General features: G+C 33.3%; 1 protein-coding gene across 2 annotated transcripts; it reads left to right on the forward strand.

The window, feature by feature from the left end:
- The first annotated feature begins 1,766 nt into the window (after nucleotides 1-1,766).
- Nucleotides 1,767-21,469, forward strand: LOC145599254 (uncharacterized). 2 transcript variants are annotated; one of them, XM_081655746.1, is made up of 13 exons: nucleotides 1,768-2,155; nucleotides 2,266-2,413; nucleotides 7,934-8,085; nucleotides 8,344-8,526; nucleotides 13,440-13,515; nucleotides 13,999-14,076; nucleotides 16,024-16,109; nucleotides 17,498-17,571; nucleotides 18,122-18,167; nucleotides 19,630-19,739; nucleotides 20,004-20,178; nucleotides 20,874-20,978; nucleotides 21,215-21,350. In XM_081655746.1, the coding sequence occupies exons 1-12, from the start codon at nucleotides 1,901-1,903 to the stop codon at nucleotides 20,937-20,939; spliced, it is 1,449 nt and encodes a 482-aa protein (XP_081511872.1). In that variant the 5' UTR covers nucleotides 1,768-1,900; the 3' UTR covers nucleotides 20,940-20,978; nucleotides 21,215-21,350. The 2 variants fall into 2 exon arrangements, with proteins under 2 accessions (XP_081511811.1, XP_081511872.1); XM_081655685.1 differs by lacking the exon at nucleotides 20,874-20,978 and having other exon boundaries at nucleotides 1,767-2,155; nucleotides 21,215-21,469.
- Nucleotides 21,470-23,427: the final 1,958 nt, after the last annotated feature.

Consider the following 23,427-nt stretch of genomic DNA (forward strand, 5'->3'; position numbering starts at 1 on the left):
GTATGTGAGAGAGGATATATATTATTATTATTTAAGTAGGGACCATGGTAGAGAGAGAATTGATAAAATAATTTGTGTGGGGTTTAAAGTAAGAGAGAGAAATGATAAAATATAGTATAAAGTTATCAAAAATAGAAATGATGCATTTTTTAAAAAAAGAATACCCATAAAAGGGAAGTGATACAAATAAAAAAAAAAAGGGGGAGTATACCATATTTCAGAGCATCTCCAATGGTTCAATTAAAAAGACTTGCTTGCAATTTAAATTAAGTTCCTAGTTACATGCTTACCATTGGAGAACAAAAAACTGAGCAACATGCAAGCAACTGTAGCCCAAACAAGGTACATGCTTGATTGAAAAAAAGACAAATAAACTCCACTCATATTGTAACATGTGTATAATTATGTATTTATTTTTTAAAATTTTATTTTTTGCAAACTACAATATGTTGTGGCTTACCATTGGAACAATTTGTAGCTTAAAAGTGTTGTAACTTAGAAATTGATGTGGAAAAGCAAGCTACAATGGATTGTAGCTTGCCATTAGAGACGCTTTAAGAGTTCAAAATACAAAAGAAAAATACTTGTAATTTAAAGATCCTAATTTAAATAAATAGAAGCACCTTGGAAATACCAAACAATGCTAACATTTACTCGCTACTTCATAGCATCCTTAAAAAAAAAAAATTATAATAATAACATTAAAACCTTAAAAAAAACTTTGTAGTTACCTTAAAAATTTAAGCTCCATATCAATTTATTTATTCCAACAAAAAAAAATTATTTATTTATTTATTGACACAGTCAAAAGATTGAATTGAAAATGATTAAAAATATAAAAACAATTGGCGGGAAATTTTTTTATGAGAAAGCGACAAATATACAGTTTGGGAGAGAGGATGATGTCAACAATTTTATGTTTTAACAGTTAATAGAATAGATTTTACTTAATTATTTTAAAATATAAAAGTGTAGTTTTATTTTTTTAAAAATATGAATGTGGGTATGAGATGAGTACAAAATAGGCCACGTAGGGTGAGGCGAGTATGAAGTAGGGCGGGTACGATAAGGCGGGTACAACCTAAAATCCACACTGCCCCATCGTCCCATGATGAATACGACTTTTATCCCCAGCTATGCCCAACATTCACCAAAACGGGACTCATCCTCGCTCGAGGGGCCATGGGGTGGGTCTCCTACTTACCCGCCCCACTAACATTCTTACAACGAACAAGCAAGTATGTGCAAGAACCAAGAAAAGAAAGTGTTGTATAGATTACAATAATCACATGTTTGGGGATAAAAATTAAAAGGTAAAAGACAATTTTACCTAATTTGATTATTATCTCAATTTAATTCCCAACTTATACTAAACAACGAATAACATCATTCTTATTCCTATAATAGATACTAATTTTCTATCCTTATTATACTATTTCATTTTCATTATCTTTATCTTTATCTCTATCCCTCTTGCCAAATATATCAAAACGATCATTTTCTTTTCACGTAGGAGAATTTGCCACGTTAAATTCACATCATTGAAGATTACTCATTACAAGTAGATATACTAAAGAGACAAATTTACCGTGAGAAACCCGAAAGCCGGAGAAAAACCCGATATACAGAATTCTATTTCTGAATTCACTTAGATGTCCTCCTCATGCTCCCTTTCATTTTTAACCTTCCCAATTCTTTTTTTTTTTAAAAAAAAAAACAGTTGAAAAATCTACCAAACCTATAAAAGCACGCCATTAATTACCTGCTCACCAACCTCGCTCTACACTATCCCATACTACTCTCTTCCTCAACTACTCTCTTTAACTTCAACAAATTTGTTCATCGTAAAATACCCAATTTAATTACACTAAATCATTCGCCCTAATATTTGTAATCAACAATGTCGATATACAAACTAGCTGTGATCATAAAAAACCCTTTAAATGATGAGGAATTTCTCGCAGTCAAGCAAATTAGACCTCGCAAATTCGGAATTGAAGAGTATGATTCTTACATTGATTCTGATCTTTGGGATTTTCCTTCTGTTCAATTGAGTATTTTACAAGGTGAATCGGAAATTCAAGTTGAAGGAGCTGAATTATGCGCTAGAAAGCTTGATTTGAAGAAATTTGACCTGGGTTTGGCTTTAAATCAGGTATTAATGATCATTTAAGTGGAAAATTGGAAATTGTTGATTTATTATTGGTATGCTAAATTTTGATTGAAATTGAATGGTTAATTTTTATGAGTGGTTTGTGTTTTTAGGTTTCAGAGCAGGTTGGAATTGAGAGGTTGGTTGAAGGGCAGTGGAAGTTCTGGAAGTTTGTGGAAGAGCCTGAATTCGGACCAGGACCTCCGATTCATACAGTTCTTATAACGGGCTATTATGGAGTTGATGATAAAAGTTGTGATGGTTAGTCCTAACCCTTTTTTGTTTGCATGTAATTAGAATGTTTGAGGTTAGAAGTAGGGGTGAACATGGTCTGGTTTGGTGCGGTTTGAGTCTAAATCAAACCAAACCGCAAAATACGGTTTGATCAATTTTCCAAACCAAACCAAACCATATTAGTATTGAAACCAAACCAAACCGTAATAATGCGGTTTGGTTTGCGGTTTACGAGGAGACGACATTTTTTTTAAAAAATTGTCAAATATTAATAAAATTATAATAAAGTTCAAATAATTAGCCCAAAGGGATTGAATTATACTACAAATTTTTAATAAAAATAACAATCAACTAATCAAGTGCTCAGTGCTAACACAATAACCCATAATAAAAATAATACATAACAAATTAACAATGGAAAAAAAACATAATACATTTGTCCAAAAAAATAATTCATACTACATTATAGTTATATGACCTATTGAATTTTAAGTATTGATATTTGAGATTGAGTATAGTAGTATACTGACTTTATAGTCTTCTAATGATTTTTCATTTTTTTATTTTATTTTTTCATAATATATAATAACTATTTTAATTTATTTAAAAATTATATAAATATTAAAATGCGGTTTACTGGTTTACGGTTTGGTTTGGTTTATAATTTTTGAAAAACCAAACCAAACCGCAAACCGTATTTCCCAAAAAATCGAAACCAAACCGTATTTTTCCAAACCGTAAACCAAACCAAACCGCTAAAATGCGGTTTGGTCTGGTTTGGTTACGGTCCAGACCAAACTGTGTACAGCCCTAGTTAGAAGTTATGCCATATTTATGTCGATTTTGTGATTTGGACTAGCTATGTGACAACTAAACTGGGATGTTGGGGTAACAGTTTCTGTATTGCAAAGTAAACCAGGACAATGGAATAATTTGTGATTGATAATGTAGGTATTGAGCTTAGTGTGGTGCAATGTGGAGTATTTTCGTGGTTTTCATAGTTCTTTTTTAATGTTTTATGTGGATTATTTAGTTTGTCATGCCAGGGGTTGTGTGTTGATGGTATGAGTATGGTGGATTGGTGGTCATGCTTAGATAGTTAGATCCTCCATGCCTCCACTTTGTGTGTATTTATTACCCGAAAGTGAAATAAACTTAACAAAAACTGATATGTTGGTTCAATTGGATGATGTACTGATGAATGACATTACATAATTTTTTTTTTGGGTTTTTCTATATAGTAACCCTGTTTTTTTCACTTTTCTACATTGTGCCCTAACATATATCACTTTCTACACTGTAACCCCAATATATTTTTTGTTTCCATACGGTAACCTTGCTATTATCCTGCCGTTAAAAAATTCCGTTAGTGGGGCCCATTCTCCATTATTAGTATTTTTTTAATCGATTTGCGCGTTGAAAAATACTCCGTCAAAGGTTTTGGGGGCTATTTTGGGGGCTATTGAGCTCAGATTTGACAAAAAAATAACGTCAATGCCTCGTTTTGTTTATTAAGAAATGTCTCGATTTACGTGTTCACATTTTAACACACAAAACGAGGCATTTATGTTATTTTTTTGCTAAATATGGGCTCAATTTGGACCCCTAAGCACCAAAATAGCCCTTGAAACCTTTGACGGAGTATTTTTCAACGCGTAAATCAATAAAAAAAATATTAATAATGGAGAGTGGGCCCCACTAACGGAATTTTTTAACGGCAAGGTTACCGTATGAAAACAAAAAATATATTGGGGTTACAGTGTAGAAAGTGATATATGTTGGGGCACAATGTAGAAAAGTGAAAAAAACAGAAGGAACACTAAATTTCATTAATTAAAGCCATACGACATTTACAATTGACAATTAACAATAATGAAAATGAATTTAACAAAATCAAACAAGAATTAATTGGGGAAGGCCTAAGAATCCAAATACATGAATATAACAATTTGGCACATTCTCGATTCGTTGTCTCATACAACTTTTTGAGTTGTCGTTCGTCGCTCGCAATTTTGGGAGAAAGTAAATTCTTGTGCTGATTTCGTGACCCGAATCCGAGTCATAATCAATCGTAGCCCCGCACAATCGGAGGCCAAATTAAACACTAATAAAACCTTGTCTTTCGAAGGAGTCTGAAAAACTGTCTTTCAAAGGAGATTGAAAAAACTTTGTCTTTCGAAGGAGATAAACCCTTTCTTTCGAATGAGGTAAACCCTTTCTTTCGAGGGAGACATTATTGTAACCTAAGAAACAAAAAACTTAGAACAAAATAAAGTTTGGGGCTTTCCACTGAAAGCCCCTTCAAAATTGACAATGGAGGCTAGGGTTTATAAGAGAGAAGAGAGAAGGCTGGCATTACATTATTGAGATTGGAAAAACATTATATAAATTTAAGTTACACATTGTTTGGATAGAAGGAAATAAAAAGGAACGAAAAGAAGGGAAGAGATTGGGGGGAGGACAATATCTCTTGTTTAGGTAATGGATTGGGTGGAGGAAGGGGAAGGAAAGGGTGGGATTGATATAAATCTAGACCCAAATATATGAATCTTGATTCTAAAATAAACGAAATCGATAGAAAATACGCTCGATCACCCGTGAAAGAACGAATTGGTTTTTGAATCACTTTAACCACTCTTGAATGAGGTATTCAATTAATAATCTTAATCTATCCTAAAATAAGATTAAAGGTTTATGTATTACTCCTAAAACACAAGAAATTAGATTAAAAGAATAAACTTAATTTTAATAACCTTAATTATTATTCTGAATAATAAAGTAGTACAATTCCCCTTATATATTGTTACTCCCTCTGTCCCAATAATACTTGGGACGTTGGGGTGGACACGTAGTTTAAGAAAACTACAAGTGGGTCCATTTAAAACACTTGTTTATTATATAAAGGATTCTCTTTTGTATTTTTATACTGTAAGAAAACAAAAAGTAGGGGAGGTGAGGGTAATGAGGAGAAAGAAAGTGTAGGATTTAATTGGATTTTGGGGTTTGTGGTCCCAAAGAGAGTATTGGAAAATATTTTTTTTATTATTGGGATTTTTTTTTTTTTTTAGTAACATATCAAGTATTATGGGACGGAGGGAGTATTAGACTAACATGAAACCCTAACCGGAATGACATAATTTCTAGCAACCCATAAGCCCTATGTTACATGGACTCGGGTACGTGTGTCGGACACGGACACGTGTCCGAGTGTCCAATTTGTCGATTTCCAAAATTTTAAGACACGGGGACTCGGATGTGCGGGGATACGACACTTTCATTTGTTATAGTTTTATAATTTTATACTCGTATGTTTTTATCAATAGTGAACAAAAAATAAAATTATTTGTAGTGTAATCGGACACAAGGAATACCAGTATTACAATGAGTGAATGAGGGAGTACATTAAAAATAAAAAATTGAATTGAGATAGTGGAGCGTGGGTCCACAGGCTAAAGAAAAAAAAAGAAAGAAAGTTATTTGGGGTCTAGTGTCAGTCAAACATTTAAATTCAACCATAAATTTCTGATTTCTCTCTCCTCTCTCCTCTCTTAAATGGTGTAAATTTGAACGGTCTTTTTGCTCAAGCTTGCTGCCATTTTTGAAGCTTCAAGAACATGAAGCTCTAGTTGTCAACTGTCTGAGTGCAATCAGGTGAGTCGGACCCGAATTTCGCACCCGTGTCCGTGTCGTGTCGTGTCGTGTCGACACGGGTACGTGATGATTTTTGCCGAGTCCATGTAACAGAGCATAAGCCACATAACATTTCTAAACCCACAATATTATAATACTAATTAACACACAATGTACATTTGAGGTCAATTTTACCTACAAAATAAACCACAACCAATAATTAAAAAGATTAATTGGAGTAATTATCAGGGACCTTTTCAAATTCACATCAGGGACCCATTTTCCCTCTCTCTTCATAAGCACATTTCCCTCAAAATTGGCGAGATTTGGAAGGATAATGGAGCTCACCTTTCTTCTCCCTCCCCTTCCTTTTCCTTCCTTCTTTTCTATTTTAACAAAGCATTAATGTTGAATTTGCTTGTGCAAGTGATGGGAGCATATTAATATGGCTGGCTTCATATAGTATTAAATTGAGAGAATAATGCTGATGACTCATTCTTCTTTATAATGGGGTTTTGTATGAACTAATGGCTTGTATTCAATATAGTTTAGTTGTCTTGGGGATCATGGTAATACTTTTGAACACTAACTAGGTTTGTCCCGTGCGATGCACGGTTTTAGCAATAAAAATAATTCTACTCTTATGTGCCTGATATAAATAATTTAAGTAAAAATATAATAAATAATGATCTCTTTTGTTAAATAAATAGAGTTCAAATTAAAAAAAAAATGATGTTAAATATTCTAATTAACTTCATAATTAAAAAAAAAATATATATGAAATGTTTGCATTATATCATTTTAGTGGTTTTTGTTTCATTATAAAAAAAATAGAAGAATTAATAAAGAGTAGAAAATTCAAACTCATACCATCACCAATAAAATGTAGGAAATATTGGAGAAAAGAAGGAAAACGAAGGAGACCAACCACCACTTTGATTATTTTTTCCCCTCAATAAGAAATTTTGTGGTTTTAAATTTAGTCATAAAAGCTTTTTTTTTTTTTTCAAACATTAGCTTTATTTTGAAGGGGATTTTTTTTTGTAAGAAGCTGGCACATGGCAATGGTGATGTCAGCGGTAATTAGTTTAGTATTAGTTTTAGAAGTAGTCGGGTAGGAGTGTAGGACTAGGAACAAATTCTTGAAACAATAAAAAAATATAGTGCTATTACTTGATTAGATACAAGAGTTAACTACCTCATTTATCAATTTATATTTTTATTTGTTCTTCTAATTGTAGATACGTACACAAATCAAAGTAAATTTTGAAAATGGTGAGGTAGTGGAAGAAAAATATGGATAAAGTAATAGAGATGTGCTAAAAAGTTGGGTAAAGATAATATAAGAAAGAGGTTGATAAGGGAAGATGGAGAGAATAGAAAGGTGTAAAGATATTGTGGGGAAAGATAGTAAAGAAGGTTTTCCATAAAATGGAATCAAGTACGGAGCAGAACTAGACAAATAAAAATTGGATGTAATACTGACGTGTTCATCTTCATTTTGCTCTTATTTTCTATAGCTACAAATATGATTGTGAATTATGATATTATACTCAACTGTTCCCTCTAGTGCATGGATTTACGTGAGGATGAAGTTTTGGATCGTAAGGGATGGAGGAGAAAGATTTATGTTGATGACTACACGGAATAATCAAATTTGGTTCATGTTAGCCGACCCCACTTTTGGGATTAAGGCTTTGATTGATTGATTGATTGATTGTTCCCTCTGTTCCGCTTTGCTGTGGGATGGAAAGAGTATTTAAGAAAAAAAGCTAATGAGTGCATGAATTATGGGAATATTATTAATTTATGGCCAGCTTGATAGAATAATAAAACACTTTTGTTGTATCTAAAGCTCATATAACTTTCTCATAAGTAACTTTTTCCTTCTTTTCTATTGAGCAAATCCATATGCAGTGGCTTGCCAGTGGATGTCCTGGTCTAATTGCTCCAAATGGCTCTCCGAAGTAACACAGGATAGTTATCGTATGGGGCCCTTGGTGGTTAATGGTTTTCCACATGACTCTAAATACTCTAAGTGGCATGTTCCGCGTAATTTGAATTACCAGGTTGAATCTAATTTATACTAGTATATATTTTGTTATTTATTTATTTTGATGAAGCAGTTTATTTTGCTATGTTTTCTTTTATTGCGGAATACAATCTCAAACAGAGATCAACTCATGCAAGTATTCGATCATTATTCTGTAATAGTGTTGGTTCTTTTAATATCGTCGACTCTCTTATCATGAATTCCAATTGATGTTGTAGATTTGTAGAAATCATTCTCTGATGACCTTTTGTCAATTACTTTGTCTCTTTTACAGGAATATCCTCTGGGTGTTACACTTGTACCGATGGAAAGTAGAACTGGCAAGCCTTTCTCCACTACGAACTTGGTAGTCATTGCTCCACAGCTTGCTGCCAATAGGGAAAGCGGTAAAGGTTTTATTGCTCATGGAGATGCACTAATAATAGATCCAGGATGTAAATCTCGGTTGCATCAAGAGGTATACTTTTAGCCTACTTAGCTTAAGACACCTTAATTCTGAAAGAACTTTCATTAATTCACTGCACGTATGCCAACATGGTATATTTCTTATAAATATATACCATAAGATGAAGCTCACTCTTGTAAAGTGTGTATGACTTTATACTATAAGCAATTGTGTTAGTTGAGACAAACACTACAAGAAGAGGGGGGGGGGGGGTGAATTGTATGTGAGTTCCTAATGACTACTTTTGCAGAATGTATAACAAAATATAAAAGGAACTTGCAATGCACACAAGATTTTCCGAGGAAACCTTCCAGGGCCCAACTGGAAGTAAAACCTCGACCTTTTAAGGGATTTCAAACGCCAAACCAATTCACTATATAATCAGACCTAGACTCACAAGTTCAAGACTGAACTTGCTACACAGTAGAACCCTATTCTGCCTAACCTAAGTCCATTCGCTGGAACTCCCTCACTCAGCTTCAACCTGGTTGAAGCTTACAACATTGTATGCAATGATATAATTCACTCACCCAAATCCTAACCAATAAAAAGACCTCTAGTATATGAAAGGAAAGCTATACATGAAATCTGAAACTAATATGACAAAGTATGAACTTGGCAAACTTACACAATTAAGCACTCTTTGATTTCTTCACGCGTAAACTCACAAGTTATGTGAAATGTAAATTCTACTATTTATACAAGATTAACTCATATAGAAAGTAGGGTTTTCAAAAGATAACTTTAGTAAAATTACCAAATTTCACAAAACACGTTTTAAGTAAATCTTTTGTAAAGAAAATATTTTTAGAAAAACTTATAAAAGATAAATTATGAAAAGAATAATACTACCTCCGGTCCAAATTACTCGCAACTTTGGAATATTTTATATCTCACAAATAATACTCCAAAGTTGCGAGTAATTTGGACCAGAGGTAGTATCTTTTGACATAATCGGATTGTATGAAATAAAATCTTTTCATAAAAAGTTATCTCTTTTAAACTTTTTTAATTTAAGTTTGCCAAGCTTTGTCACGTTTCTAATAGATTTCATATATAATCTTGCCAATCATATTTACAGCAATCTTAAAAACATAAACTTAACAAAAATAAATTGCCTCGTCAAATATTGTAAGTCAGGATACTTGTACTTCACGCAGCCTAGGACTAATTTCCTACTGTCACGAACCTTGCAGGCCAAGTTCTTATGGAACTTGCTGTCTTCAACGCGACAAGTTAAGCTTCTCAACTTGTTGTCTTCAAGTTCCCTTGCTAGTTCTAGTAAAAGAACACTTCTTCTATCTTCTTTAACTTTCCTTGGAATCTCCTCGAGTCTTCATAGGGCCTGGTCTCATACGTTTATTTTTAGTTCAGCTCAGCTCCTAATTTCCGTCTCTTATAAAATATTCATTTCAGTTCACCTCAGCTCTTGTTCAGTCAATGAGAACAGGCTCATAGTCAGGTTACTCTTCCACTTTCAAAGTCTAATTCACCTATTCTAATTACAACACTTAGAGAATTCTTATTAGTTGAAGTTTGCTCTTTGTGTTCATCATCATCAAAACTCTTAAGCTTCAACAAATTGCTTTATATGAATGTGATTTACATGAATCTTGAGACTTGAAAATGGTGATATATTTCATAGAATATTCTATATTACTATGAGAGTTTTTAGAATCCTCGTAATCGTTGTCTTTGGTTGGAGGTAGTGTGACAAAAGGGATTGTCGACAAAAGGGATGTCTAGTGCTTGATAGCAAATTCACAATATTTTATTCAGTTCTAGATATCTTCTCTCCAAATGACTAAACGTTATCTTCAGTTGTATATAAGGTTCTTTTAATTGTATATTTGTATTGCATATGTTGCTTCATTTGAAAGTCTTGATGAATTTATATATTACTTTCATTTTTTTTAGTTGACACGTTTTGACTTTAGTAATATTCACATACTCCACTTTGACCGTGTTTTGTGCTTTATATGTAATGAAATATATAGTCATATGAGATCTTGTTAGATTCGTGACGGTTTATATTTTCAAAATATAAACTTTTCATAATTTTTTTTATTGGTAATTAAAGATATGAATGGTTGAAGTTGTACATTAGCAAATGTGACTAAAAAAACGTGTCAACTAAAAAAAAAGCGGAGGAAGTATTTAATAATTCTAAAGACCACGTAGGGTAGTTCTTTTTATGGATGGAAATTATCCACTAAAACCAACGGTGGAAGCTAATAAAAATTTTGTTAGAGTAAATAAGAAAAACTATTATGTATAAAGTGCATTAAGGTTATGTGTAGTTTACCTTATATAATTAATATAAGTACCTTATTACTTATTTCAGACTACATCAGAGAAAAACAAAGAAGTTTTGTTCAGATCTAGAAAAATAAGTTCATATAAGACCTTATCGTTTTATTTGCTATTTTTTTTGTCATTATACATTGTTAATTCCATATAGAAAATTTATGGAAATTATATATTTGGAATATACACATTAATACAAAACTTTTACGACCTCATTTGATATATTATTCCCTTATGGATTAACAATTCAAATCAAATCAGAAAAAATAAGTTCACCTTAGAAAAATAATTTTTGACAACTTAATTTAAAATAAGTTTTGCATTGACAAACGTGACTAAAGAAACGTGTCAAACTAAAAAGAAACGGAAGAAATATTTAATAAAACTAAAGACCATGTAGGGTAGTTCTTTTTGTAGACAGAAATCATCCATCAAAACCACCGGTGGAAGTTAATAAAAAAAAATTGTTAGAGTAATTAAGAAAAACTATTATGTATAAAGTGCATTAAGGCCATGCACGGTTTTTCACTTATTGTTGCGGAGTATTAATTTAAAATTATATTTAAATGTAATAAATTATTTGGTCCAAACTCTATTTCTTATTTTATCCCGAATCAAGCAACTTTAAAAGTTTAAATATTAATTTTAGCTTATGCTTTCTTCTATTTTGAACCTTAATGGCATATTTCTCCCTCCATTTTTAAATACTTGCTCCATTTCTCCATGTGCGGAGTTTTAAGAGAAATTGGATAAAGTAATAAAATATGGAAGTAGTGGGGTAGGTGAAAGAATAACAAATTGTAAAAAACAAAGTAGTTGAGAGAATCAGAGGAAAGAGAATATGAAATTAGTAAAATATTTTTTATGTTAGGTGCATAAGTTGAGAGATGAATTCCACTAAAAAAAAAAGAAAAGAAAAGTTGAGAGATGAATTAAATATAGTAAAAGCTTTCTAAATAAGGAAATAGAGCAAGTATTTGAAAACGACCAGAAATGAAAAGTGGAGCAAGTATTTAAAAACAGAGGGATTTTTTTATTTTATATTTGATAATTTTTCATTCACTAACTACGGAGTATGTTACTTTGAAAGATGAGGACATAGGAGACAGAGTGATAGTTAGTCCTTCCATCCTTCCCCCAAGTGATTGGGGTTCGATGCTCATCCCACTCATTCATGTGATAGGATGAGAGACCCCCCTATCTAACCGTAAAAAAAAAATGTTACTTTGAAAGATATATCATATATATTCATGCTTTTTTTTGCTATAAATAATCATTATACATTAAAAGGTAATTGCTTATATAGGAGTTTATACAAAGATATGGTTAGATATCTAAGTCGGTAAATATATTATTTTATAATTTTTTTCCTAAATTTTGAAAGAAAAAAATTGCGTATATTCTCTATGAATTTTTTTTAAAAGATAAGGTTTTTTTTTTATTTTTTTTTTAATTTATTTATTTTAAATATACTAAGGATACACCAGGTGTGTCTTTAATTATATAGTTATAGATAGATAGATAGATTTCAGATAACAAAAAAAAAGGTGAAAAAATACCCAAAGTTTTGGGGAAGATCAGTATGTTATTCTCTCAATCTCACATATTCTGTATTGAAGAGTTGTCAGCGAGTTCATATTCCTTTTATTCGTAAACCCTAATATTATCTTCTTTTTGATAGCTTCTCATAGATTGCAAAGCTTTGTAAATAAGTTTACTAGTAGAGGATTTATGAGAAATTTGAGAAATATCATGCCTCCCTCTTGCTTCACAGTTTTAAGGGGTAGCTATTCCCATCTATATAATTTTTCTTTAGTTGGTTGATCTCTATCTACTTGTTTTCTCTTTCTATTAGAAGATATGGTATCCACGGTTTTAGTCACGTCATGGTGGAAGACTAAAATTATCAACAACCACCCCCCCTCTAAAAAAAAAGTAATAAAAAAAAAGGAATATGTAACACGACTATGTGACTTGTATTGGTTGCATGGTCTCATAGGATGTTCAAAATCTTCAAATATCATACTTATTCATGAAGTTATTGACTTCATTTTATGTCTGATTCTTCACATCACGGATCTTCCTTACTCTCATCGACAATGGTTGCAAACTTTAGCTGTTTTCAATTTAATGGATAAGGAGAAGTTTTTTGTGAAGATCCTTCACTTTCTGTCAAGATATATTTTTTTTTTTTAAGGTTTGATTAAATTTTGAATTGTGTAAAAGTAGAACGTTATTAGTTTGAACATAGATCTAAGTTGTCAAGATATTACCATGTGGGTTGTAGAGCCTATTTTCTGTTGCTATCTCTCTTTCACTTTCAAGTATGCAAAGAGAAATACAATACTTCGTATATGAAAACCATCTGTAACTTGAAGATGTGAGGTAATTTTTGAAGGAGGTGAAGTGGATAAAACTACCTTGGTTTAAAGGCTTTCAATTTCAACTTATGTGTTCTTAGTCATGTCTACTCAATATAGATGTTTCATTAGACAACCATCAGAATCTGTACAATATGGCTCGATTATTTAGCTGTAGGTATGAGAAGAATAATCTGTAATTTTTTCTACAGTCATAAACTTATAATATACTCAAACATGTCTCATTGTTTTTATCAGCTTGCAGATATAATTGCAGCTTTACCAAGAAAGCTGGTCGTGTTTGTTACCCATCATCATCCTGATCATGTTGATGGTAAGTCATTTTCAATGTTTTTCCAAATTTTATTTCAGAGAAGTTGGTTCTGATAGAAGAAAATAATTTAGTTGCCTTACATGGCCACCATTGATGAAATTCATGAAAGTGCTATTGCATGTGGTCTACATCCATGAGTGGTTGATTGCTGGAGGTATAGTGTTGATCTAGGATAAAAACATTTTTTTTTTCCTTGGCCTTGTTTGTTGTTTGAGCGCATCAAATTTGTTGGAGCAGTGGCCATTATTACTACTTTACTTAGCAGTTCCCCTTGGTGTTATATGAGTCACATAAGTTTACTCATTCATCGTGTGGTCTGAATGGTGTTATAAAAGCATCTGATTTTTTTTTTTTTTTTTTTTACCCGGATGCTTGGTTGTACCGTTTCCAAAACATCTGTAGCAAAGCATTTCCTGAAAGCTGTAGTGATCAGCATTTTCATGTCTTTTGTATTTGACTTGCTGCTTTTGTGGATATATTCAGGTTTGTCAGCTATTCAAAAATGCAACCCTGATGCAATTCTCTTGGCTCACGAAAACACAATGCATCGTATTGGAAAAGGTATTCTCCGCTACCTATGTCATGGTTTCAAAAATTATTGAAGAGGTATAGTACTTTAATTGTATCAAGCCTGAACCGGGTCTATTATCTCTGTCACCCAGTTTGCTTTTGTGGTGACGTTTCTTGAAGCTAAATTAAGGGTCAAATTAAGCTTGGTTTGTTCTATGATAAGGTGATAGGGTGGGAAGGGTTTATATTAGGTGAAGGAAGTGGATCTGGCCATCTGGGGCATTGTTTGAAAAGGCTGAAAGTGCATTAAGCTGATAGGGGTCTAAACCTAGGAACAAAGCGCGAATATGAAGTGCGTGCATCATAAAGGCGCGGCACAATTTCTTAAAAAAAAACTATGTAGAAACTGTTGTAGACATGAAGTTAATGCTAACACTATACGGCCTTGTACTTAAGTGTTCATTGAAAACTCGTCGCCTAGGCCTTTTCTAAGATTTTGGGCAGCAGCATGCCGTCAGCACACCTTGTAAATACTTATCTGGAGAATTTTTTTGTAAGCTGCTTATTTTGGTTAGCCTTTGAAGTGGTTAGGGCTTAGGGGCCACAAGGGGTTTGTAGTAAGCTGATCTTCTCTTGCTTTTTTTTTGTTAGTGAAATTTTTATTTGTCTTCAAGTAAGGGTGAAAATGTTATGTCCTTTTCAGGGATTTGCACTCTAAAGGGGTTTCTGTTTCTCATTCACAGTTAGCAATATACGTAGTAGATGTTATCATGTTTATCTATGCTTATCTTGCTGGATGTAAGAATGTGCTTACTGCTATTCAGGTGTATCTGGTAGTTTCTTGCTTTAAGATTATTTTAGAGAAGTACTCAGTTAGTCAGTTAGTGGGATTGATTTGGACCTGTTTTCTCTTGCCCCTGCAACATCAGTTTAGAGTTTTACTGGAGTGACAATATTACATGAAAGGATTTGGAGAAAATCTTGTTCTAAGCTGTCTTCTCATTGCTATTTGAACATGATGCCTACAAAGTAGCTAAGAGCCTAAGAATCCTAAATTACTACTTGTATGTGATTTTTTGCCCTCCTGATGTCCATAGTCAACATAGATATCTTTCATTGCACTATAAAAAGGGGGACCAACTTCTCCATTTATTCACTTCAAACAGGCGGGACCCAAAAAGTAGTAGGAAGCTCACATTATGTAAATAAGAGGCATCCTGTCTCACTACTTTTTAAACACATACTTCCTCCGTTCTTTTTTACTTGACCTGTTTCATTTTTCATGCTTGCCAGTGCAGAACTTTAACCATAAATCTCCATGAGTAAAAATTATAAAAGGTATACAATATGATAGTACTTATTATTTATTAAAATGATTCTAACAAGATCCCACATGATTATGTTTTTTCTTACACTTAATTCACAAAAGTCGGTCAAAGGAGGAGTGGTGAATAGTGTAAAAGTCAAAGCGGGTCAAGTAATAAAAGAACGGAGGAAGTAACATGTATTAGAAGAAAGAGTTTTATACAGATTCTGAATCTGCATAGCAGACTGACTGTAACTATATAAAGCTTCATGGAGCGCAAGACCTTTCAATTCCTGTGCTAACATTACCTTAGCTTTATTATAAGTTGTAGGCTGACTATTACTCGGGCTCTCACCTTTTTGGGTTTTGGGTTGGTACATTTTTTGCAGGTTTTTGCACCCCTACAGCTCTACATGTTAATAGTGTTGTTTTCTAGATTCAAGATCAAGCCCATATAAAATTTAGAATATTTGTAGCAATGACTTATTTGCTAGTTATTTATGGATCATGCATTCCAAATTTAAGTTAAATCTATGATTGAAGTGAATAAAACACATGTGTAGAGATATTGGAAAATTAGTAATATATTGTTTTATAGAGGTGCTTCTATTTTTAGGGTCTATGCAAATGTAACTACTTTCATTTGCAAATGTTAAGAGTTATAAGTTTATAACAACTTTGTTTGACTGCAGATGACTGGTCTCTTGGGTATACATCAGTTGCAGGTGGGGAAGAAATAAATATTGGGGGCCAGCGACTTCAAGTCATTTTTGCCCCGGTATTGTATTGGATAACTAACACCTCCTTATGTTATTGAACCTGAATGTCATTGAACAAGAAATTCATGGACACTCCTTGGTCCTCTCTACTACTAAGGATTATATTTGGTATACTTTTAGTAACCTGTGTGGCATGCATCTTGGACATTATTGTACTCCTTGGTCTTCTGAATCTTATCCTTCACATTTTACATATAATAAATAACCTACAAAAATTCTTAAGCATTTACGAACACCTTACTTTAATGTAATTTTTCATTTATGAGGAAGTTATCGTTGCATGCTTTTAACAGGAAACATTTACCTGTCATTTTATAATCTTTGGGGGAGCATCTATTATCCAAATCCACCTGTAAAACCCACCATGCTGGATCAGGTGGGTCATGGACTGGGTAATATTGGGTTTTAGTTCCAAATATTCTTCTTTATTTTCCCTGTTGCATCCTGACTCAAAACTGGCCCGGGTAGAACCCAGTCATGTGCACTGTAATTTTTTGATGTAAATTGAAAATCCTTGTTGGAAAAGCTTGAAAAATATGGGCTCCAGACCGTCATGCTTAAGTCTTGTACTGTTCAGACAAAGTGAGTCATGGTCTAGGTGGTTTAGGGTTTTAGATCCAAATTTTTGTTCGGAGTATCCTGACACTAAACTGGCCCTGAGGAAACCCAAAAACTTGAACTGTATTTTAATGATGTAAATTTTATGATTTTGTCGAAAAAGTTGGAAAAGTTGGCTCAAACAAGGAGAGAATGCCGACATGTTTAGGTCTTGTATCCTTCAGATTCTGGTTCATGCCCTGCTGAAGCTGCCTATAGCACAGCATGACCTGGGGCCAGTCTATTCAAGGCCAGACTGACCATCTCCAACACTTCAATTTGGTGCCTGTACTGGCTCAAAATCGGCCTTGCCCAGCCCATTTTCACTTTTAGTAAGAAGTAATAGGCTCAGAAAGGTTGATTGAACTTATCTTGTTTGCTAATTTTTGAGGTAAATATTGTAATTAGTCCTTTTGCTAACTTATGACTAATTTGTTTTAACTACTGGTAATTTGTAGTGAATTGTTGGCATGACTAATCTTCTTCATGATTGTCATTGATAATATAAAATGCAAAGATTGAAGTCATTGGACTTTGTTATGGGTTCAAAGCTTCATTATTCAAACAAACTATAGGCCCCTGACTCTCTTCTACTCAATGAGACATATGGAATGAGAAATTTATGTCGAACAATTGGATTTACCCATAGGTGCACGATAATATAAATAAATTAGTGCTCATGATTTATTAGATACAATTCAATATGCTATCTGTATTCTTTGTAGTTAGTGCTTTAGTTCTTTTTCTGGGTAATTTTCAAGTTTGATATTGATAATTCTTCCAATAACAGGGCCACACAGATGGTCATATGGCATTGCTCCATATCAATACTCATTCACTGATTGTTGGTGATCATTGTGTTGGGTAAGGTCCTCTCAAAGTAGATACTTTTAGAAATATTGCTCTAGATCCCTTACATATAGGTAATAAACTGAACTAAATATATTCTTTGTGAAATCTTTGGTATTTAATTTTGAAAAATTTATGTGTAAAATATCATATTTTCGGTCCTTGGTAGTCACTTGTGCAGTGTTTTCCTTGGAATTTAAAGAGACTATATTCACAAGATCTTTGTTTTAAATTTGTTCGACTGAAAAATATGTTTCTGTTACATGTTTATGTGAGTTAGAGCATTTGCTTCTGGAAAATCCTCCAGCGTATAGCTCAGACTAGCAAGGAAAAATTACCTCATATTCAAATGCATGTCGTACATATACTTTCTAGCACTCTATATAAAACAAACATTCGTAGATTCAATGATCAAGTTGTGGAAACTTTTCTTGATTTTTATTGGAAAAAAGAAAGATTTTTCTTGAACTTTTCATGATGATAGCTGGTGCATCTTGTTATATTCTGTTATTATGTTTGAACCATCTGATGTAGTAAGAGTTTTTTTGTTTCATCGATGTTGCAGGCAAGGTAGTGCAGTTCTGGATGCTTTTTCTGGTGGAAATATGGGAGTAAGCTAATTACGTATTGTACCCTTTTTTGTTTTTGTTCTCATTATTTGTGCTGAGTGTTCTGCCCACTTTTGCTGCAGCATAAAAATCTCTTCTAATGATTGTTGTGGGTTTATTTTAATTTTATTTTAAATACTTGCATTAAAACAAATGTTTTATTTCAGTTACTCTTTCCAAGGTGTCTAAAAGGAAAAAGAGGATTAAGTTGTAACAAAGATTAGTCAAGCTTTAAGCGATTTATGTTTTGAGGCTATTGGACTAGCTACAAAATGACGAAGAAGTATGGGAAAGGGAAGAAGAGGAGTGAGAATACATTTTTGTATCAGATGATGTCAACAGAAGACATCACAGAAGATGTGTGCACTAATTAAACAAGGGATTGAGACTTTTAATGATGCATCCTTTGCTTATATCCTTTCATTCCTTCATTAAATGTGGAGTGATGTTTAATTGTTGATGCTACAGAGGTTGCTTTTGAAAGTTTTGGTTAGCCGCCCTCCCCCCCCCACCCCCCCCCCCCCCCCCCCGCCCTAACAACTTCGTTTACGCGACACTCATATTTCCATCACTCCTGATCAGTCGACCATCTCATCCGGAGCTTCATGTCATATTTTCCAGAATCACTTCAGAAATATTAAGTGTACAGATGACAAGAAGTATAAGAATTTTCTCAAAGCTGTACTGATTCCGTTTACTTATGTAAGGCAGTATATGTTCCCCAATAACAAGCTTAACGCTTCTGTTATATAGGGGAATGTGAGTGTTTGGAGGTATGTGGTTGTTTGAACTAGGTTTTAAGGAAGCTTAGACTTGAAAAAATTCTAGCCAAAGTGCCAAACTGAATATCTTTTAGAATTAGCATAAAATCTATTGCATGTCCTGCTTTTTGGCATGCTCTCTGCACCACTCCATTTGTGTCTTTTTAATTTTTAATATGGATGTCATATCCTCAATCAAAAGCTTTAGACTTATGACTGTCTTGTTGCATCACGTAATACTTCTTAAAATTGATCGGCAAAACTATTACCATGTGCATTTTGGAAAATAGACACAAAGTAATTATTGCATTGATTCTCGGAACCCAAACAAGAATTATCTGTTTTCACCCTGAGTTCTATAAGAATTTACTTGGTTGTCATGCACAGTGCACCTTCAATAGTCTCACATTCTCACAAGTTACAACCATCTATCCTGAGCAAAATAGGGAATCAAATGTTTATTGTCCTTTACTGAAAGCCCTTAAATTTTGCCAAGGATGAAAAAACTAAAGATTATTTCGAATAAAAATATCAGGTTGATCTCAACTAGCAGGAACTAACTATGGAAGTCCCTCTACATATATAGCTATTTTTTTTTTGCTTTTCCATGCTTTCTTGCATTGCATTGCAGGAATAAATTGTTCATCTTGAAAGGGTACACTATTTTGATCTCATCACCTCACCATTGCTTATTTTTCTTGCAGGAATACTTTAATACAACATACAAATTCTTGGAGCTTTCTCCGAACACTTTGATTCCTATGCATGGGAGAGTCAATCTGTGGCCAAAACACATGCTTTGTCGATATCTCAAGTATGAACTGCATTTAATATTCTCTTCTTTCACATATAAAGCATTTACCATATTTTTTGCTAGATGATGTATTGCTGCGGCATATTTCTGCATGTAATTTTCTTTGTCATGGCTTGTTCGTAGCTGTGTGTGATTTTCTGTATAATTTGCCTTATGTGCATGTAATTTTCTTTGTCATGGCTTGTTCATAGTTGTGTGTGATATTGTGGTAAATATCTGAAAGTTTAGTCATAAATTTTCTCACAATGTATAGTCTGATTTCAGGAATCGCAGAGATAGAGAATCTTCAATCTTGAGTGCCATAGAAAATGGCAGTACTACTTTATTTGGCATAGTTTCCACTATATATAAAGACGTTGATCGTGTCCTGTGGTTTGTTGCTGCATCAAATGTGAGGCTCCACGTTGAGCATCTAGCTCAACAGCACAAATTACCTGAGGTAATGTCCACAGTGCTATTTACTGTTGTCCATGCCATTCCACTGTTCATTTATGTACTTATCCCAGAATTACAGAAATTAATTTATGCCATGAATTGTAGACTTTGTATACTTCTTTTTTCATGTTATGATGTAAACATTATTATTATTATTTAAAAAAAAAAGAGAAATTATTTTAAAAAATTGGAAAATAAAAGAAAAATCTAAAATAAAAATACAAATGTTGTAATTTATTGTTTCATTATTAGTATTTTATATGAGGAACAGAAAAGGTTTAAAAATATGATGGTGGAGGTGTATGCACAGTTCTCATTGTGCGTCCACTGTACATCAAGCCAAAAACCAAAGAACATGAAGACGAATTCCATTGAATTTAAGCTCCAATGAACATAAGAGCAACTAAGATGATAATTGGAGATTATGTTTATTGGATTATATGTTATTTTGTTTTACCTAGTAGTTTTCATGTTCTTTGGTTTTATGTTTGATGATCATCAGATGTGCAGTGTGCACATGCATACACCTTCACCATTCAATTATTGGAAAAGGCTGCAACATGATAAACTTTACAATTATAATTGTCATCTTTCTTCAGATCAATAAGAAACTTAGCCAGATGTAAAAGGAAAATATATGTCTATCTGGCTGATGAAGATTTTACTCATTTGAACAAAATATGTTTTGAGGGTATGCAGGTCTTTTCTGTAGAAACTTTCAACCAAAGTATCTCAGCATTCTGTGACGAGTTGAGCAAATTATAATAAAGGGATGCCATTTTCTAGGTCCATTGACCTCTCTAGGTTAGAAGCAATGCTCTTACACTTGCTGAATAGTACGTCTGTATTAGAGGAAAATAATCACATTGTTTCATCATATGACTCTAAAATCTAATGATTCTGATATAGTGTACAACTAAATTGCATAACTGTATTCTGTTTCCTTTTAGACTATAAATTCGTTTTCTTACAAATATAGTTTTCTTTTCTTTGATTGTCCGTAGTTGTAGAATTGATATTGGTTATCTTGTTTCTCCTAGGGCATGTCCTTGACAAAATTTCATCGAACTTTTGGATTCCATTTTGCAATCAACTGGATCTGGGCATACACATGCAATTGGATATCATCAAAGGTTATGAAGATTAGACGACCTAAACTCATTGTTTCGGCAGTTGTTGCATGCTTTGTTGCATTGTATTGTGTAAGAACCATGCCTACTTTAAATCATTAGTTTTATTATGCCATCACTATGGATACTTGATAAATAAACTGTCAGGCTGATAAGGTTAATAAACTGTCAGGCTGATAAGGTTAAACAAGCCACACCTCATAGTTATCGTGTATCTATCTGATTCTAGAACTTGTGCTATCTATTAAGTATCTTATTCTAGCCATTTGCATTGGGTTCATCTTGTGTAAATTTGGCTGATGAACAAGTTGGTTTGTTTAATCTTAAATGTATCGTTGCACCTTATTATATACTTCATATTTCCTTCTTTTTAATTTTACACACTTCAATTTTTACTGTTACCAATCTTGGAGATAGGAAGTTAAGTTGTGGACTTGTGGTTCTGGAGATTATAGTATTTTGCTGGTTCTAGAAATGGCAGATTTGTACTCATATTTGCACTTAAGACAGGTCCAGAATTCAAGTCAAATGTTAAGTGTATATTAACGTCATTTTAAATTTTAATTAGCTAGTAATTCTGGCAATTTTATTCTTAATTTCTCTTCTATATTGCGAGTAGATGTGAATTATTAAAACTTCACCCTCTGTTTTTTTTTTTATTTAAGAATAAATTTGCGGAATATTGCTGTTATATTGCCAGATACAGAAGCTACACACGACAAAGGTTCTCTGATTACAGATTGCCTCTCCTTGTGTTCATTCACACTATTTTAAAGGCCATCTGTGCTTTACCAATATTTTTTGTTTATTGTTTACAATTAATGTGTCTCAAAGTGTGACATTAATCACTTTTCTACTCTTATCTTTGGCACTTTTCAAGCCTGTACTCTGCCTTGTTCCGAAAAGTTCGTAAACGTACATGATCTGCTAAACAATCTCTCCTCCCTCTTCTCTCCTAAAGCCACCCGAAAATTTAACTTAGTTCATAGAGAATGGAGGAGCAGCAAAAGGTGGATGTTTATGTGAGAGGCTCATGGCTAAAGAAAATGGAGAAGGAAAGCAGTTGTCAGTTTGTAGTCATCCAAGTTACCGCCAGTCCGCCACCATAATCTTTACTTTACGATTGCATTCTTTGTTATAGTCCTTGGGATCTTTGTCAATGTTCGCATCAGGAAATTCCTCGTTTCTGGAAGACTTCACCGTAATACAAATCTCTGTAGCTTCTAGCATCAAATTATCAGGCTATGGATAGCTCCGGCGGGATCATAGCACACAATGTTTGATCAGGAGCTCATGTGGCGTGCTCCATTGGTACCTCATATTGAATTATCCTTAAAATATTGGATACCTAAGGTGGCGTTTATGTTCTTTTTTTTTTTAGTCAAGGTGGCGTTTATGTTCTTGACCACAAAGACATTGCAACTAGAGCCATTATGGGAGTTGTTCTTTAAGGTACATCAAGGCCTCTACTCAATTTACCTCCACACATCATCTGAGTCCATTGACGAGCTTATTGAATCATCCGTGTTCTACCAGCGTAGAATACCTAGCAAGGTATGTATATATATGGTCAAATGAGAAGGACCTTATAACGAGAAGGATGAGAAGCAATCTCATACGTTCAAATAAGATGATCTAATGACTCTAATCACATGTCTCATTAATGACAAAACTGTAAATAATATTAAATACTTCTTTTCCCCAATTCTCTTTCACGAGCACTACTTCTCCCTATCTTTCCTCATTCATAACTGTTTTGGCCAAAATCTGCTCGCTAGATTCGATCAGGTTCTATAGGTCAACATCTAGACTAATAAGGATATGATTGATAGCGTAGGTTCAAAGAATGGGGGTGAATAACCTACGAAAGATGAACAACAAAGGGGAAAGGGAAGAAGAGACACAAGATGATGACGCAAAAAACCCCAGGAATAAGGGTAAAAACTGCGGGTGGCGTTGAGTCCACCAATCTACTAGTTTGATAATAAATTACAGGTACAATACAGGTTGTTTTGTGACTAAGAATGAATCTGTAATTTAGTACTAATTGCTAATACCTATGAAATATGATGTCTAGGGCTCGTATCTTGTGTTTTTACATTGTCTTCCATCCTATTTATAAT

This window comes from Chenopodium album, chromosome 1 (genome assembly GCF_948465745.1).
Source record: "Chenopodium album chromosome 1, dcCheAlbu1.1, whole genome shotgun sequence".
Taxonomy (NCBI): Eukaryota; Viridiplantae; Streptophyta; class Magnoliopsida; order Caryophyllales; family Amaranthaceae; genus Chenopodium; species Chenopodium album.

Excerpts from the sequence above, each read along its gene's own strand:
- LOC145599254 (XM_081655685.1), top strand. The coding sequence starts at position 1,901 with ATGTCGATATACAAACTAGCTGTGATCATAAAAAACCCTTTAAATGAT. Across the intron at positions 13,516-13,998 it reads TCATCCTGATCATGTTGATG|GTTTGTCAGCTATTCAAAAA; the intron begins GTAAGTCATTTT and ends GGATATATTCAG. Across the intron at positions 17,572-18,121 it reads GTTGGTGATCATTGTGTTGG|GCAAGGTAGTGCAGTTCTGG; the intron begins GTAAGGTCCTCT and ends TCGATGTTGCAG.